Raw genomic sequence first — 18,766 nt, 5'->3', positions numbered from 1 at the left:
ATCTTTCGAATGCTGTATCGAACATCTGCAAATTTTAACTTTTATATGAAGTTTTTGAAGAATTACTTTGACCCTTGAAATCCACAAATTCGGAACACTTTTTTCTTGCGAATGTAAGCAAAGTTTGGATTTCTCACACTGAAACCAATGAAACTCAAGCTTAGTGATGTTTTATACATTGTTTGATAACTTTTTTGTGAAAATATCAGTTAAATTCAGGTGTTCCACAATTGTGGGAGGTACAATAACATCCCACCATTATGAAACAGGCCATTTGGAGGCAGTGTTTTGCTGCTCTGGACAAATAGTCTTGGAATGAAGTTTTTTGTTCAAAAAGTTCTACTTTTACTAGTGAAATAGCAAGATAATGTCCAAATGAAGGTTCTAAAAATAGTAAGGTCGACAGAAAAGCTACTTTTGGCATGCTATTGACAAATTATCATAAAAGTGTTCCGAATTTGTGGGTGTTCCGAATATGTGGGATGACTGTACTCCATTTAAAAAAAAAAACTAAATTTCCAGCCCGAGCCCGAGCTTTATTTATACAATATACAATAGGATGACAATAAAAAAAGACATCAGGCATAACCCCTGATTCGATTCCTAAGACAAAAAAAAGTAACTGTGAAAATTTTGAGCGAAATTGAAGCTGGTGAAAAAAAAATCTTTCATTCAAAAACATCTTTTTTTAAATCGTTTATAACTCGTCAGGGTTAACTCGAATCGTTTTGCACTCTTCGACAAAGTTGTTAATAATAAAATTTTACATGAGAATCTTACACTTGACAATGATCCGACACATTTAACTCTACCTTTTTGCGAAAGTTTGAAATTTTTGCTTTTCCCCATACAGTCCTGCCTCGGTTTTGCACGCTTCGGTTTTGCACTGCCCCGGTTTTGCACCGTTCAGCTGCCTCGGTTAAGCACGGCCCAGTGCTTAACTGAAGCACAGAGCTTATGGGTTTTTGGCTATATGGGAGACATTGGCTTTAATCGTACGAAAAATCATGCAAACATCAAAAAATTATATTGTTTTGGAATCGGGATGATGTCAGTTATCCATTTGAATTATTATTTCATGAAAATTTTCACAAAAATACGTATTTTTCCTGTATTTTGAAAATGCATTTTTTTTCTCTAAAGAATCCAAAAATATATTGTTATTGGAATATGGGTATCAAATGATCAGGTTTTTTCATAAATTTCGAATAAAATAACAATTTTTTTAGAAAATACTCCAAATTTTCACAAAACTACATTTTTTAGAAAAAAATACTCAAAATTTCAATTTTTACTATATGGGTATCAAATGATCGGAATTTTTTAACAAATTTCGAATGTAATAACAACATTTTTAGAAAATACTCAAAATTTTCACAAAACTACGTATTTTCGAATAAAATACTCAAAATTTCATTTTTTACAATATGGGTGTTAAACGATCGGGATTTTTTCATACATTTCGAATGTAACAACAACATTTTTAGAAAATACTCTAACTTTTCACAAAACTACCTATTTTCGAATAAAATACTCAAAATTTCCGTTTTTACAATGTGGGTATCAAACGATCGGGATTTTTTCATACATTTCGAATGTAATAACAATATTTTTTGAAAATACTCAAAATTTTCACAAAACTATGTATTTTTGTAAAACTTTTCAAAATTTCAGTTTTTTTCAGTTATGGGTATCAAATAATCAAATAATTTTTTTTTCAAAAATACGCAGTTTTGTGAAAATTTTGAGTATTTTCATTTTTTTAATAACTTTTGAAATGTATGAAAAAATCCCGATCGTTTGATACCCACATTGTAAAAACGGAAATTTTTAGTATTTTTTTTTCGAAAATACGTAGTTTTGTGAAAATTTTGAGTATTTTCAAAAAATATTGTTATTAAATTCGAAATATATGATAAAATCCCGATAGTTCGACACCCACATCGTAAAAACGGAAACTTTAAGTATTTTTTTAGGAAATACGTAGCTTGTGAAAATTTGGAGTATTTTCAAAAAAAAATGGTAATGACATTCGAAATGTATGAAAAATCCCGATCGTTTGATACTAAGATTGTAAAAACGGAAATTTTGAGTATTTTTTTTCGGAAGTACGTAGTTTTGTAAAAATTTGAGTATTTTCAAAAAACATTCATACATTCGAAATGTATGAAAAAATCCCGATCGTTCGATACACACATTGTAAAAACGGAAATTTTGAGTATTTTATTCGAAAATACGTAGTTTTGTGAAACTTTTGAGTATTTTCTAAAAATGTTGTTATTACATTCGAAATGCATGAAAAAATCCAGCTCGTTTGATACCCATATAGTAAAAATTAAAATTTGAAGTTTTTTTCAAAAGACGTAGTTTTGTGAAATTTTTGAGTATTTTCTAAAAATGTTGTTATTACATCCAAAATGTTTGAAAAAAACCTGATCATTTGATACCCATATTGCAATAACAATATATTTTTGGTTTCTTTAGAGAAAAAAAATGCATTTTCGAATTACAGGAAAAATACGTATTTTTGTAAAAATTTTCATGAAATAATAATTTTGAAGCAGGGCCGTAGCCAGGATTTTTGTTCGGGGGGGGCTTGGGTGCAAAAATTCAAGGAGTATAAAAATCAGCAAATCATTTATACCATCACTTGGTTTGTGGTATAATTATTGAGATGAATTGTAAAATTTTAATGTAATGTATGCAAAAAAGTTTTCGAAAATTTTCATATTAAGTTATCAATGTATTTATTGAAGAAACTCGTTCGTCATTTTTTTTCTTTATTTTAACAGCTAGTTTGTATTAAAGGAGTAGAGAAAGTGTTTTTTTTTTACATTTTCTTGAATTGTTTAATTTCCAATTTCGTGATAAACGTCGCTAAATTTAAAATATACTTAACTTGAATCAAATTTTTGAAAGCATAATTTTTTTTAAAAGAAATATCGATTTATCTAACCATAAAAACTATGGTTTCTGTATTTTATACTGAGAGAAATTTTAAACCGTCTGGATTTACATTATCAGCTGTGTGATAATTGTGATGGTTTATCTAACATTTTTCATTTTTTCTAGCACAACATAAAACAACTGGAATATTTGTTTTTCTTAAAATTTTATAAACAAACTTAAACAATGTTTTATTTTAATTGTTCTAAGCTATTGAAGCCATTTCATATTTTGCGAAGCTCCTGGTGCTCTCAAAAATAAATAATTTTAATGAAATACAAAAAAATATAATCGTTGAAATTTCAGCTTCTGAAGTGTCTCCATGGCAACAAAAAAAAAATTACGTCGAATCTCAAGTTTACATCAACTGAGTTTACATGTGATTCATTTTTTCCGTGTCGAGTAAATTCACATTTTTTTTCTGTGTAGGCCTATAATAAATATATATTTGAAGAAAAAAAAATCAGTGCCTGTGTTTAATTTTAATGTGTTAAAAAATTTAGATAAAATGTATTAAATTAATTTTTAACGCCAAAATATTCACTGGAAGATAGGGCGTCCAAATTTCCCGGGTTTTGAAATTCCCGGGAAACGGGAAAAATATTTTTGTGGAATCCCGGGAATTCCCGGGATCCCGGGAAATTTATGAAACAGTCATAAAATCTATGTTTTTATTATATTTGTTATGTTTTTTAAGCTTAAATATATTTCTTTTTTATATGACATGATCAGAACAGCTTGAAAAAATTATTTGAAAATATCTTTAAAAAAAAACAAGAGGCGACAACAAATAAAATGACAACAGTCAATGTAAAATTTTAGATAAGTTTTGAATTTGAATTAGCGACTTTTGAATTGATTTTTTTTCCATAAGTAAATAAATACACCGTTAAAATTACAAAAAAAAAAATAAAATTTGCTTATTGATGCTTGTATTGAAAAGTTCAACTTTTACAACAAAAATAACTTTTGCAGAAAACCATATTTTAAAAATTATCTTGTAAGTTACTAGGAAAAAACAGGAATACAGTCTGAATAGATAAGTAGATTTTAAAGCAAAAAATTTAAAAATCGGTGTTCTGTGAAACTGTTTTGTTCTGTTCCTGTTTTAACCAAAGTTATTCAAAACATCATGCAAAAAATGGCTAAATAAGTGTCTTAAATCGTTTCATTTGTTCTGATTTGCCCCTCATGGCACTGTTTGATGAAAAATAATTTGATTTGATTTTTATTTTAAATCATAAATATACCTGGGTATTTCAATCTTTTTTTAATGCGCTAGGCATTTTGCAGATCGGTAAACTAAAATTTCAACAGTTTTCCCTAATTACCAAATCATGCTGATATATGCCGAATACAAGTTAAAATGCATTAAAATTATTATCTATTATGAGGTATTCAACTGTTCATCTATTTCCACAACTAAATCTAAATTTCCAGTCTAAAAATTGTTTTTTTTTTTTTTAATTTCGGGAATTCCCGGGACAAATTATGAAAAATTCCGGGATTCGGGAAATCCCGGTTTGGGAAAAATCCCGGGAATTTTGTCCCGGGAATTCCCGGGATGGACGCACTACTGGAAGAGTTGTTAATAATGCATATGTAACCATTTTTAAATGCATATGTAACCGTTAACATTTTCCTCGATTGCATCAAACATTAAAACGAATCATGTTTAACTTTAATATTCCGACTAAACGCCATTTTCAAATTCATTACTCATTGTATTCTGAAAATTGGTCCAGAATTTGAGCAAATATAAAATTTTAAAACATGACAAAAAATTTTAATCAGATCTCAATTCTAAAGATAATTTTTTAATAAAATTTTAATCTATATACAAGTTTAATAATTTAGGATAGTAACCATTTATTAAAATCGATGTTTGTTCAAGCAATATCTTGACTCTAGGAACAAAATCCTGCACATTTTATGGTTTAGAAATTTTATATTTACGAAACGTTGCTAAATTAAAAATAAAGAAAACTTTATATAAGAATTCATGAATTGATTAGTTTTATCCTGTAAATCTAATCTTAGTCTGCAATTGAATTCAAACATACCAATATTCGAAGCATCAAAAAAATAAGATTATTAAAACATAATTTATTGAAATGATTGAAAATTATTTTTTGAATATCTTTATTTAAAAATGATAAAAAATGTTTTTTTTTATAATTTAAGGATTTTTTTAGTTGTAATTATTTAATATTTTTTTATGTATTTGATTTTTTTCATTTTTGGAATTTCTGATTTTTTTGAAATTATCATGTGTAATTATTACCTTAAATTTTTGTTTTAAAAGTAAAGAATACTTTATGTAAGAATTCTTAAATCAATTAAATTTTTCCTGTAAATCAAATCTTAGTCTGAATTTTGCTACAAGAACTATATTTTACCTTCAAACGAAAATTTTAAAAAATGTCCTGTAGTACGGAGACTCTTAAAACTCCATACAAAAAAATCTCAAGGAACGGTCAAGAAAAGGTTTACGAAAAAACTTCTCTTAAGCGGTACGCAGCTGAAAAGGAACAGAAACAAAAAGCGTCGTTTGATATTTCTTCGGGAGCAATATGTGTTGATGAGATTTTGATTTGTTTATTTGGATGCGACTGAAAATAACGTTTGAAAATAATGTATTCGCTTAAATAATATTGAAGAATTGCCTCATGAAGCTGACTATCAAAACGCTGAATCTTAAAATGCTGAAATAAGGGAAAAGCCATTACAAAAATCACTTAATTTTCTGGTAAATATAAATTAATTTAGGAATACTAGAATTCAAACATAAAAATATTTAAAGCATCCAAAAATTAAGATTGAAAAAACATAATTTATTGGATTTTGAATAACTTAATTTTAAAATGATATTTTTTTTAGTTTAGGATTTCTTAAGTATCAATTATTTTATTAATTTTTCAGTTTTAGATTTTTAATTTTTGGAATTTCAGATTTTTTTATATTATTCTGTTGAATTGTTATCTTAAATTATTTATGTTTTTATTATTTTTATTTTTGATTTCTGGCATTTCTTTGTCTTATACCAAAAAAATTTAAATCAAAAAATATGAAAATTTAGAAATTTGAAAGTGTAAAATTTTTATATCTTTAATTAGCCGTTGCGAATATTATTCTGAAGTTTATGTCACTAAACTCTGACCAAAGTTGAGAGGGTTACAAATCAAAACTACAAGCTATGGTTTTATTATTTTAAAAGTGTTCAAAACACACTTTAAATCAGTACAGTTGTTTTGCATCATTAGTTTTCAAAATATCTAGCTGATGGCGAAAGCCTTTTTTCGTGAGAAAAAACTTTCCGCGGTTCCGCGACATGTTACAAAAATTCTAAATATTTTTAAACGAGCCCAAACATGTCGTATATGATTATCAAAGCAGGAAAAACATTTCAAATTTGTTTTCCGGACCGACCTGGTCGCTGGTCCTAAAAAGACTTAATCGAAATAAGTTATTTCCATTAAAATTGTGAAGCTATTTTTTTTAATATTGTATTTGCTCTCTGTTTTTTGGTCCATTTTGAAAAGGTGGCAACATAAACTTTGGAAAATATTTACAATTGATATTCAGAAATAAGAAATTATAAAAAAAATAATAAAGAAATTTTAAAATTTTCAAAATGCAAATTCTAATCTGTAAAATCCAAAAAATAGAAATTAAATAGTTTAAAAATGAATTATTGATCAGAAATTATATAATTTGAAAGTGATGTTTAATTAATTTAATTTCAGAGTTTTTGAATCCAAGCTTAAATTTTTTTAACGTTTTGAATATTTTTATCATTTTATTTCTTCCTTTAAAAATCGCAAGCTCATGCACAAAGTGAAAATTAGTTGATAATAAGTATTCTAAAAAATGTGACCAAAAGAAAGCATTTTGGACGAGTGGTTTCGGAAAAAAGGTTTACGAAAAAGTAATAAAAAAATACACACAGATATTTCTCAAGCATTTTTCTCTAAGGTCTTAGATATGTAACTAACCATATTCTTAAAACCAAAACGATAAAATTAGAATTGTATTTCTGATAATAGTCAAAATTCACTCAAATGTTTTTCATATTAAATGCTTTCGTTTTTGAAAACAAAATCTAAATATTTTTGACAAATTATGATAAATTTTGAAAAATGTAGAGAAAAAACATGTATTAACAGTTTAAAGGTTTTAATGCAAATAAAGGAGGGCTATTAATTTTACAATCCAAATTCGACTAGCCGAAGCCTCTATTATCCAAAGTTTCGATTATCCGAAGTTCGAAGGACTTCGGATAACCGAATCAGGAACAAATGAAATCGGCATGTTTTATTTGCTTGTTTTTAACATCAAATTCGGCATCTTTTTTTTTAATGGTCCAATACACCAAGTTTTTGCTTTTTGGGTGTTTTTTAATACCCCTGACGGTTTCAAAAGCACCCAAAAAGCAAAAACTGGAAATTTGGTTTATTAGAACTTTAAAAAAAAAACACCAGAAATATTTCTTGACCTCCATTTTGAATCCAAAAATTCTAAATTATTTTATGGTTCTTCAGGGGTCATACTTAAGTTCTACAATCAAAAATAAGACAACAAGATCTAAGGACTTTTGCTGTCCCTATTCAGACTGTAGTCCCGATTCGCCCCAGATGACGGTAATTATTTCTATGTAGCCCCTTAGAGCAGTCCGCTCGGAAATTGCTATTTTCGAAGGTTAATAACTTTTTAGCAAAAAACCCAAAAAAATAAGGTGTCTTCGGGAAAGTTTTTCCAAATTTAAAGAAGATACTAGTTCTGAAAATTGATAAGAACTGGATAGTTATTGCGCCTTCCATTGGTCAAAAACTGAAACAGTTGCTTTTCTCCATACAATTTGACGATTTTGCCCAAACTTGGTGGTCAGTGGTCAGAAAAAGCTCAAATTTTGGAACTTAGGCTAGTGATGCGTAAATCTTTGATTTCAGGGGATAGCCCCAAGTAAGCCCAGATTTGGACCATCCTAACCAATGTAATGCTAAAACTACAAGATAAATGAGATGTTACTGAATGTAACAATGTTCAAATCTGCAGCTCAATTTTTAAATATCCAAATTTTGGATCCACAATCTACAAAAACTGAGCCCGGCAATGGACAGGCAAATTACTTAGTTTGATCAATCAATTCTTGATTCTCTATCTTACAAATTATTTCTGGGAAGAGAACACACAATCATTGATTTAAGATTTTTTTAAGGTAGTTCAATTTTAAAAAAATTGGAAAAAATTTCGGGGGGGGCTGCAGCCCGGAAGCCCCCCCCCCTGGCTACGGGCCTGTTTTGAAGAATAGCTGACATCATCCCGATTTCAAAACACTATAATTTTTTGATATTTGCATGATTTTTCGTACGACTAAAGCCAATGTCTCCCATATAGCCAAAATCCCATAAGCTCTGTGCCTCGGTTATGCACGCCTCGGTTTTGCATCCCCCATATGCGGTGCTAAACCGAGGCATGACTGTACATTTTTTCAGATTTTTCCATATAAACTTCAACGAACTTTTTCTTGTCACCAAAAATTTCAATGAACTTGAAAAGAAAAACAATTTTGTTTTTTTTTTTACTTTTACGGCTTTTACCGAACCGTGATGCCAAAATCCAAAATTTGTTAAAAGATTAAAAGACGTTTTATGATAATTTTTTTATGATTAAATTTGTAATGGCCTTATAAAATTTATAAAAATAATACCTGTTCTGCTAAATTACCGAAAACTTTCTATTAAAATCATTCTTCCACTATCAAACTACTGATAATACCCCGTACACGTCAATATCAACATAAAAGTTATCTCTCGATGAAGGCAAATATTGTTCATGTAAAATTTTCCGCATCAACAACTTTCCTCTCAGCACACGAAAGTTCATCGCCGCGGGCACCTACTCCCGGTTATGCAAACTTACCCCGCTGCGCTAAGTAAATTAAGCTTAGTTTCAAAGCAAACAAAAAAAATAATAATCAGCGTGTGATTACAACTTTCCTCCCGCAACTCTGAAAATTCTACGTTCAACGGTAGTCGCAACCCTATTTTCCTTGCTGATGGAATTGTTGTTGGCCGTAAATCAAGTTGAACTTGGACTTTCCCCGCTGGGGCAAAACACGCGGGAAAAGCGAAAATTCATGCAACGCTGTTGTACTTTTTTTTGCGGAGAGGAATGAACAACTCCTAAATGTAGACTAAAATTGGGAATACCTCACGGGAGCTGCACGTAAAAGTTATTCAGACTGGGTTATCCAAACGGTTAGTTCAACGCTGTGGAAATATTTTCTCATTTACTCGTAACAACGGACGCAATTTCCTGTAACTATAGTGCACCGCTTTTTCAATGCTATTCGGCAAGTAGATTAATGGAACTGGGAAATGCTCTTCAGCATAGCGTTCACAATATTTTAGAAGAGAACGTTGCTGCTGTCGGCAGTGTTCTGAAATGAAGATCATTCAACAGGTTAGGTATCTTCATGTTGGAATTTAAATTTAGCATGGTAATGGATTGGAAATGTGGTGTCAAAGGAGTACTCAGAATTCCGAGAAAACACGTTTTCCCACGGAAAAAGATTAAAAAACTGGTTTCAATAATTTCGAAATCCATTTTTTGTTATTCAACTATAAAACTCAGTGGTTTTCTGTACTCGACCCAGCACCGTGTGTGTACGCGTACACGCAAACCTAAACTCTGCCGTGTACAGGCTGTACTCGTACACGAACCTCGAGTTTAAACCGAACCTTGCACCTCGGGTACACACGCTGTGCAGGCTGACGACGTAAAAAGAGACAAAAAAATAGTTCCCTCACGCTCACTCTGCGGTAATGTGGTGTTTCATTCTCCGTTGCAGTCACCCTACACCTTTTGTGGCAGAGAGACTGAGAAGCAGTCTTTGGTTTGCACCTCACGTTTATACCGCGTGCAAACCTTGAGTGACCTTGAGTGTTTGAGGTTCGCATACAGTGGAAACATGTACGGCGTGTTAACATACAGTGCGTTTTGGGGAAGACGGATAAAAATTGTATGCATATCGATTTCTCTACCTTCTTGTGCTAGGATAGAAATCCCATCTAGCTTAATGATCCAATTTACAATGTTAAAATATGAAACATTCTTGAAATTTTCCGATCTTTTCGAAAACAATATTTTCAATTTTTTTTAAATCAAGACTAACATTTCAAAAAGGCGTAATATTTAATGTTTTGCCCTTTTGAAATAGTAGTCTTGATTTGAAAATTTTGAAACTATTGTTTTAGAAAAGATCAGAAAATTTCACGAATGTTTCATATTTTAACATTGCAAATCGGACCATTAGTTGCTGAGACATCGACGTTAGAAAATGGTGGATTGTTTGGGTGAGACTTAGAAAACATCAATTTTCCTGCTTTTTAAGCCTTTGCATGGCAAAATCTTAGCAACTAGAGGTCGTATCAACAAAGTTCAAAAAAGCAAAATATAGAGAATTTTCTCAGCTTTTCAAAAATATTTTTTTCAAAAGTGGGCAAGCATGTGCACTAGTTTTAAAAAAATAAAAAACAGCGACTATTTGCAAAAAAAATACTTTAAAATGGCTATAACTTGAAAACAGTGCACTTTATCAAAATTCACTAAAGTACTTTTTGATTGCAAATTTAATTTTACATCGAAAAATGAAGTTGAAAAAATTTTGCGACCAATATTTGGATTTTTTGAAAAAATCAGTATTGAAATGATTCAAAAATCAAAGATTTTTTGCACAACCTGGAAATTTCTGAAAAGTTGGCATTTTATGTCCCCTAAATCATATCAAAAAATAAATTCAATTCAATTCGGGTTTATTTGTGAATAATCAAGTAAGAATGAGTTCATTTAGGTTCATAATAGAGTTTTGGAGTTCCTTTCAGCTGTGTGTTACATCGTAGTTCAATCGAATGCATTATTACTTATAACTATTGAATAGACAAGAGTAAGAAAAAGTTTTCAAAAAACTTACAGAAAGAGCAATGAGAAAAGGATAGAAGAAAGCAGCAGCGTCCCACCCTCCTCAGCGAAGTACGAGCGTAACCGTGCCGGCAGCTGGTCATCGTACGGTTCCAGCGGACAACTCAGCGTTTCCTCCTGGATGGGGGCGATCGTTCGCCAACGTGGTCGCTGCCGGCAGTGGCAATACGATCCAGCAAGAAGTTACCGGGGAAGATCTATTTACCCTGCTAGAGTTCTTTGCTCTCGCAGGGGAGATGATGACGCGGTTTCGGACCTGCCGTAACAAGGCAGAGCAATTCCTGGCCCTTGGGGAGCTGATGATCAAGCACATCTATAAAGGATAAAAAACTGTGATCTAGTTTTAAGCTTCCTCTATTTCTATCCCCTTTCCCTTGCAATTATAGTAAGTTTTTTTTATTTTTTTTTTCTTACTCTTGGTGACACCTTTATTTACAACCAATAACTGTTCCAACATGGGCTGCGCTCGTACTTCGCTGAGGAGGGTGGGACGCTGCTGCTTTCTTCTTCCTCTTTTTCTGCTCCTCGAGGTAAGACCTGCGCGCGTCGCATCCGCGGTAGTTACCGGTATGGTTGCCGTCACAGTTCGCGCACTTTACGCGCGGCTTGGTTTGTTCTGCTTTTTCCCCCAATTCCGCCTTTCGTGGCAGTGCGCACGCCTCCGAGAGGTGTGAGTCACCGCACTTCACGCCGCGGGGCCGGATGTTGCAGTTCCGCAAGCCGTGGCCGAATTTCTGGCAACGGTGGCATTGCGCTACGTCCGTCGGGTTTTTGGTGTAAAACCGCCAGTTTACCCAAAATCCGACCAACGTCTTAATCCGCCGCAGGTCTTGGATCTTGACGGTGCCGCGGTCGAAGTACAACAGGTACAGGGTGTGTGTACCTGTGACTGTTGTCTTCCGCGAGAGTACTTTTATATCTCGCGGCTTTATTCCGGCGTCCGAAAGGCGTTTCTTCAGGTCGGAAACCGGACGGTCTTGGTAACCCTGCAAGACTACCTTAACATGGTGCTTCTCGGGGTTGAATGTGTAGAAGTTGAAGTTGCTACGCTTCAATTCTTCAAACACCAGGTCGAAGTTCTTTTTGCCTTTCTTACTAAAGAAAGGTATAGGTTTTACTTTAAGGCTGGACGTCATTTTCATCTTCGTAAATATGTCGATTCAGCATGAATTTTCTTTGGAAAAATCGTCAAAAAATCACACTGCATCGATTTTAGACGCATCGTCGCCAAGTCGACAAGTTGTCAAGTTGAGCTTCTAATGCTGGCGCGTACTGCTGGCGCGTCTTGTTATTGGGATCCAATATACTCTAATATGTGTTGGGTGCCCTATCGATTTTCATTTGCTACTATAGACATCGTATATTTTTCGGCTCTTTAGTATTATCATTATATGCATAACTGTCCAGTATTTGTTTTGAAACCTGCGACATGAGACCATTATGCGATTTAAATTCTGTCATTTATTTTTGTTGTGTGGTGGTCTAGAGGTTTGTGTCCTAACTAATATTTTATCTAGATCAGAGGCAAAAGATTAAATCTTGAGAAACATTGAGGTGAATTTGAAAGAACTTTTAGAGAGTGGGGATCTTTTTAGAAAGTGGGGATCTTCTTCGAAAGTTCTTGGTTTGCTTCTTGTTGTTGGGTGAAAAAGGAAAGCTTTGATCGCAAGCGAGCGAGGGAGAGAACTTATATTCCTTTCCTCTCCACACTCGCGCTCACCGCACACGGCGCCTTGTGCTAAAGAGGCGATGGGGATGGTGTAGAGGTATAACTTCAAGCGTTGTGTTGTTGTTTTTTTTTTTCGTTGCCAGCTAGAGCTTCTTCTCGCTCGCGGGCAAAAAATCGCTGGCAACAGTGCCTGCGGCACATTCTGAAATGCCGCGCGGCGTGTACCTTTGAAAAAAACGGACAATACCAACACACAAAAGTGCTCGTACCGAAGCTAAAAAACCAAAACCGCGGTGTTTGTTGTCACTGGCGCAAGGGAAGCTTGCTATGATCGCGTTTGTCATAAACGCTTGTTTGATTACAAACTTACAAACATATTGTACGATTGAAAATATTCTTTTGGTGAAAATTGCGTTTTTTATTTCCTTTGGAAATCATATCATTTATAATACATTGCTTTCATCATAAGACTTTCTTTTGTGCTGACGTTATAAATAAACAAAGTCGATGTTATGAATTGAAAAAAGGTTCTACCATTGTTATATTCTTTAGTAAGAAAGGCTCTATCTCACCCCAGGTGGGATTAAATCGGGTTTTTTTCAGTGTGATCACTTGCACTGCCGACTTACCGATTATCAGACAATATCCGAGGCCTTCCAGCGACTCGTCAACATCGTCCGCCAACGTGTCCAAAACAAAAATTGTAGGTGGTCTTCGTTCCGTTGGAGAATTGCTCTTTTTTGACGTCGACACTTTTTTGCGTGCACGTCCATCTTCGTCGTCGTCGTCGGTAGTGCTACCGTCGGTGTTGTTGTTGCTTTCTTCGTCGCTCAGCATCTGGAACTCAGTACCGGAACGGGTTCGCACTGGTGATCTCGGAACATACCCGGGATGTAGTAACTTTTTGTCGATGCCTTCTGCGCTCACGCTCCCCTGAGCGATGGCGGCCGACACGGCGTTGGTTTGTTTACCTTTTTGCACACGGCCGGTAGACGAACTTCGCGGGTTTTTCGAGGCCGCACTCGAACTGCCACGGCCACGGCCGGCCTTTGGCATGCTGCAGGAGCAAACTCGCGGGTAATTACTGTTAATAACGGCGAAAAAAATTGAAAAAACGATAGAGCACTGAGCACTTGACTGCTGCTTGCTCTCGTGCGTACAGGGAAGTCCATAAAAAAAAAAATCTGCAGATCAAGTTTTAGTGACAAAAAGTTAAATTAAAAATCACCAAATTTTTTAATCGTGTATAATTTTTTTTTCAGTGTAGTCCATATCCATACCTACAACTTTACCGAAAACACCAAATCGATCAATAAATTCCTTCAAAAGATACAGATTTTTGAATTTTCATACATCGTTTTTGTATGGACAGCTGCCAAATTTGTATGGAAAATTATATGGACAAACTAATCATGCAAAATGGCTTCTTTGGGCATACCGAAGGCACCAAAAAAGTTTCAGTCGGATTAAAAAATACAAAAAAAAATAAAATTCTAAAAAAAGACCGATTTCGTAGAGAATTGCTCTTGAGTATTTTTCAAACCTACGGTACTTTGTGAAAAATGTAGCTGATAAAATAATCTACAATGTATTGGAATACAAAATTTGTGGCGCTCGATGTCGATATAGCATTTTTTTTATTGTGATTTTTTCAAAAAGTGCAGCTTGGGCTGTCTGCAAACTATATGCAACTTATGGAACAATTTCTGTCCTTGATTACGGATTCGAGGTCCATTTTTCGATGCCTCGTGGCGGTGGGGTGGTGCGACCCCTTTCTTTTTTGGAATTCGAAATAAGTCATTTTTTCAATCATTTGTAGCTTCGAATTGTTGGATGAGTTGAGAATTTGGTTTTTATGTAAAATTGGATTGACGGAAATTGATTTGGTATACCCAAAATTTCGAGCGAAAAAAACCTGTTTTACAGCAGCAAAATTGTGAAACTAATTTAAGAAACCTTTGATGCCATTTCTCGATACTCAGCTGTCAAAAATCGTGGGCCATGTAAATTTAAGGAAACTTTTATGTAATTTTCAAGTTTGCAATAAATCATTTCGTATATTTTGCCACAATCTTGTAACTTTGCATGGTTATTTAGATACAAAATTGCTTATAATGTGTGGTAATATTGTATGAAGTGTAGTGGTATTTGTTGAAAATTGCATTTAAACATAGTTTTGATAATTTGGAAAGCAGTGCACAATGATTGAAATGATTGAAGCTAAATAAAATTGACCTTTTTAACCATCGGAATTATGAGAAATTGAAATAACCCAGCCATTATTCCACGTTGGACAACCTTTTCCTCGCATAATGAATTTCCCATTTTTTTTTATTTTTAAATCAAAAGGTGGATGAACCGGCTTTGTGATAAATCGCAATCATTTCACATGAAACATATCGAAAACTGTGGACTACCGCAATTACGCTTGCACCACCCAGATAAACCAAATACGGCTCCCGTTTGACCATTATGGCTGACCTGTTTTTAATTACCGTCCAACTCCATAACGCCTACATTGTATCCGAGAACCACAACATCGCACCAACATACCAACGGCGAGCTTTAATTTGTTTTCTTTTTTTCCTCGTCTCTTTGCGACAGGACGTCCTCCGGGAGAAGCAGAACCACATCGAGCAGCTGATGCGGGAGCGGGAAATCGACCGGGAGGAAGGGGCCAACCAGACAATCTTGTACCAGAAGAATGTTCAACAGGTATTTCTGCTCGTCGGAGTTTTTTCGGAGCCAGAAGGTTGCCCGGCTTGGACCATTTTTGGAGAGCGTTGTTCGGATTGCGATACCTTTCCCCCACCCCCCTCGTGGAGTCTGATTGCTTTATTATCCTCCTGCTTGCGTTGAAGTTTCGTAGGACAAATTAATCATCAAGGGCTTTGTTTTTTGTTTTTAGCACCACCAGCACCGGGACGCGGAGACCGAAATTGGCCGCTGGGCGGATTTGGTTCGGCGACGTGCTTTGAGGATTGCCGACCTTCGTCGTGAGTTCCAGGGCTGGCACGGAAATCACGAACGGCACTGCATTCTTCACGACGTTCTGCTGGCTTAAGGACGACCTTTACCGCGCTATGAGAGACAGAGAGAGAGAGAGAGATGTAGAGAGGAAGCATAAAGCTGTGATTCGCGCGATGCGGAAGGAGCGAGCAAAAATGTGCTGTTTATGTTCATCCTTGGAGCACACAAACCCCGGAGATGGGAGAATTCCTGGACTCTGAAAGAAGCAACAGCAGCACCACGTGACGGCATCGGATGAGCTTGTTTTGTTGTGGAAGCGCAATATGGAAACTTTGCTTGTTTTTTGCTGATGCTCATCCGACAGCTGTCCTAGACCTTAAGAAAAACCACTTATTTTAACTTGCTTGTGAAATCTGTATTATTAGAGTATTAAGAGCTTGAACAAACGCCACTTGCGCTACATTTTAAATTCCTTCATTACATGTGCATTAAAATAGTTGCTGATCGAAACAACAAAGTGTGTTTTATTGTCCTTTTCCGCAAACAATCAACAACCTCTTACCAAGTGATCACTTAACTTGCCATCATCAAGTTTTATAGCCGACACATCGGATACCCCAAAGCATTCGTATCTTTTTTGCGTTCAATTTCCTGTTCAACAATCGTTGCCACCACACCGGAAAGAAAACATGTGCCGAATAGGGGAGATTATCACACATTTTATCATATTAAAAATCCGAAAATTGTTTTATCATTCATCAAATTCAAAAGAAATTTCAAAATTAAAAGCAAATTAAAAGCTCAAATTCCCGGTTGCCCTCCCCTAACGGGTCTCCTGAAAGTAGTACAACCGACCGGGGAAGGTCGGCGCCAGAAATAATAGAATCCTGTATATTGCGCCACCCACCGAGTCAGAGCCAACCACAACTTTTTATTACATCCTGCATCCTCTCGGTCCTAACCAAACACCAGCCAACAACCCCAAAAGGACCCTGAACATGTGGCGTCTTCTGGGGACGATTCCGCTGCAAGCGCTTCTTTGCTTACGTTTTATTAAACTGCGAAATGCGATTAATAGTTGCAGAAGAAATTGAGCTTTGCCGAAATGAGCTTTTATGGATGGTAAGGGACCATCCACAAACCACGTGGACACTTTTTTGGATGGTCCCTAAGACATGTTCGTGACAGTGCTGCGTACAAATTGTGACAAATGGTCGCCTTGTTTTGCAAAGGAAAATTGAGTAAAAGTTCAGAACAATTGGAAATTCTATTTTTCAATAACAATTTCTGATTTTTTTTTTTTTTTTTTTTTTGTATCAAAACAAGTAATTTGCGTCTAAGACAACTAAAATCGGTTGAAATGGTGCGGAGTTATGATTTTTTTGAAAAATGTGGTTTTTGCGAAAATTTACGAAAATTGCCGTATTTGGGATCACCCTAGCACGGTGTAGGTCACCCTAACGGCCAAACAAAAAAATACGGGTCTAATTATTTCGGACCGAGCCACGAAGCCCAGTGGTAACGCTTCCGCCTCGTAAGCGGTAGATCGGGGTTCAAATCCCGGCTCGGACCAACACAACTGGTGATCTTTTCCCTACTGGAATCGATTGCTTAGTAAAGGGAAGATAGTGTACCGTCACAAACTGGACCTTATCACGACACCTTAGGGAGGCGACCTATGGAATGTTAACAGAATGTAACAGAATGTAACTGCCACTGAATCCGCTTTGTAAATGCCGGCCTCGATACTCTTCAAGGGTGTTCCCCTCAGGAACATTTTCTAATTATTTCGGCTAAGGAACCTCCAGAATTTTTTTTAGCTCGATCGGAGATTTTTTTCGGTCCTATAAGCACAGTATAAAAGAAGCAAAACATTATAAATCGAAAACACCCATGGGAGATTTGTACGTAGAAAGTTGTGTTTCACCTTTCTGATTAAGAATATGTTCGATTCAAAAGATTCTATCGGTGGAAATTGCGTTTTTCAGAAAAATGTACTAATGTAATGTACGCAAAAAAAATCAAATTATTCGCTCTACAGCATTGCCTTGGCGTTCTCGATTGCGAAATTCCTACTCGAAACTAGGGGTCCGACGACTCCTACACCTGGACTGAGCTAACGACCCAACCCTTTAGGTTAGACCGGGCCAACATTTACTTCCCCATCCGACGGGAGGCGTGATCAGACAAATCTCGTCTCAAAATTTGCCACCGGGACCTTCTGGGATCGAACCCAGGCCGACTGGGTGAGAGGCAATCACGCTTACCCCTACACCACGGTCCCGGACTGTAATGTACGCCTGGTACTAATTTTGTTTAAAGTTGATTAAAATTTACTTTATGTGACACTTTATGCTAATCAAAAGGTAAAAGAATTGCTAAACATTTTGAAACAACCATGTAATAAGACTCAATAACAAATTATTAGAATTTACTTGAGTCACCATGCGCCTCCTCCCATGGTACTTTATATGAGAAAACACTTGTTTTTTCTTCAAAGCGCAATTTTCACCGATAGAATATTTTGAATTGAACATGATCGCCTTGAGTCAGGGGTATTGAAAACACCCAAAAAGCAAAAACTGAAAATTTGGTTTATTAGACCTTTTAAAAAAAAACTACAGATATGGGTATCAAACAAAGCGAAATTTGATATGCATGTTTACATTAAAAGAGTTGTTTTTTGGAGAAAACTAAAATTTTCACAAAATACCGCATTTTTTTCGAAAATACTCAAAATTCAAAGTTCACAATATGGGCATCATCAAACGTAGCGAAATTTGTTGTACTTGTTCACATTATAGGAGTTTTTTTTTGAGAGAGAATACATAAATTTTCACAAAATAGCGAATTTTTCCAAAATACTCAAATTTTATTTTTTTGCAATATGGGTACCAAAAGAAGCTAAATTTGATATGGGTAATTCTCCGCCAACTCACACAGCAGTTGCCCCGACCCCTCTTCGATTTGCTTGAAACTTTGTTCTAAGGGGTAATTTTTGTTCCTGATCACGAATCCGAGTTCCGTTTTTTGATATCTCGTGACGGAGGGGCGGTACGACCCCTTCCATTTTTGAACATGCGAAAAAAGAGGTGTTTTTCAATAATTTGCAGCCTGAAACGGTGATGAGATAGAAATTTGGTGTCAAAGGGACTTTTATGTAAAATTAGACGCCCGATTTGATGGCGTACTCAGAAT

The 18,766-nt window shown here is 34.9% G+C and overlaps 1 protein-coding gene across 11 annotated transcripts in view; it reads left to right on the top strand.

Annotated features, from left to right (window-relative positions):
- Positions 1–18,766, top strand: part of LOC120415458 (restin homolog) — a 196,294-nt gene that overhangs the window by 136,534 nt on the left and 40,994 nt on the right. For 9 of the 11 annotated variants that reach the window (XM_039577008.2, XM_039577007.2, XM_039577003.2 and 6 more), the window contains one exon: positions 15,203–15,313. In XM_039577008.2, the coding sequence (XP_039432942.1) occupies positions 15,203–15,313 (111 nt within the window). Of the gene's footprint in view, positions 1–15,202; positions 15,314–15,506; positions 16,086–18,766 lie in introns of those variants that run through there. The other 2 variants (XM_039577012.2, XM_039577011.2) reach the window with 1 other exon arrangement.

Source organism: Culex pipiens, chromosome 2 (genome assembly GCF_016801865.2).
Source record: "Culex pipiens pallens isolate TS chromosome 2, TS_CPP_V2, whole genome shotgun sequence".
Classification (NCBI taxonomy): Eukaryota; Metazoa; Arthropoda; class Insecta; order Diptera; family Culicidae; genus Culex; species Culex pipiens.
Note: the sequence above shows the minus strand (reverse complement) of the source record. Positions and strands in the feature narration are given on the sequence as shown.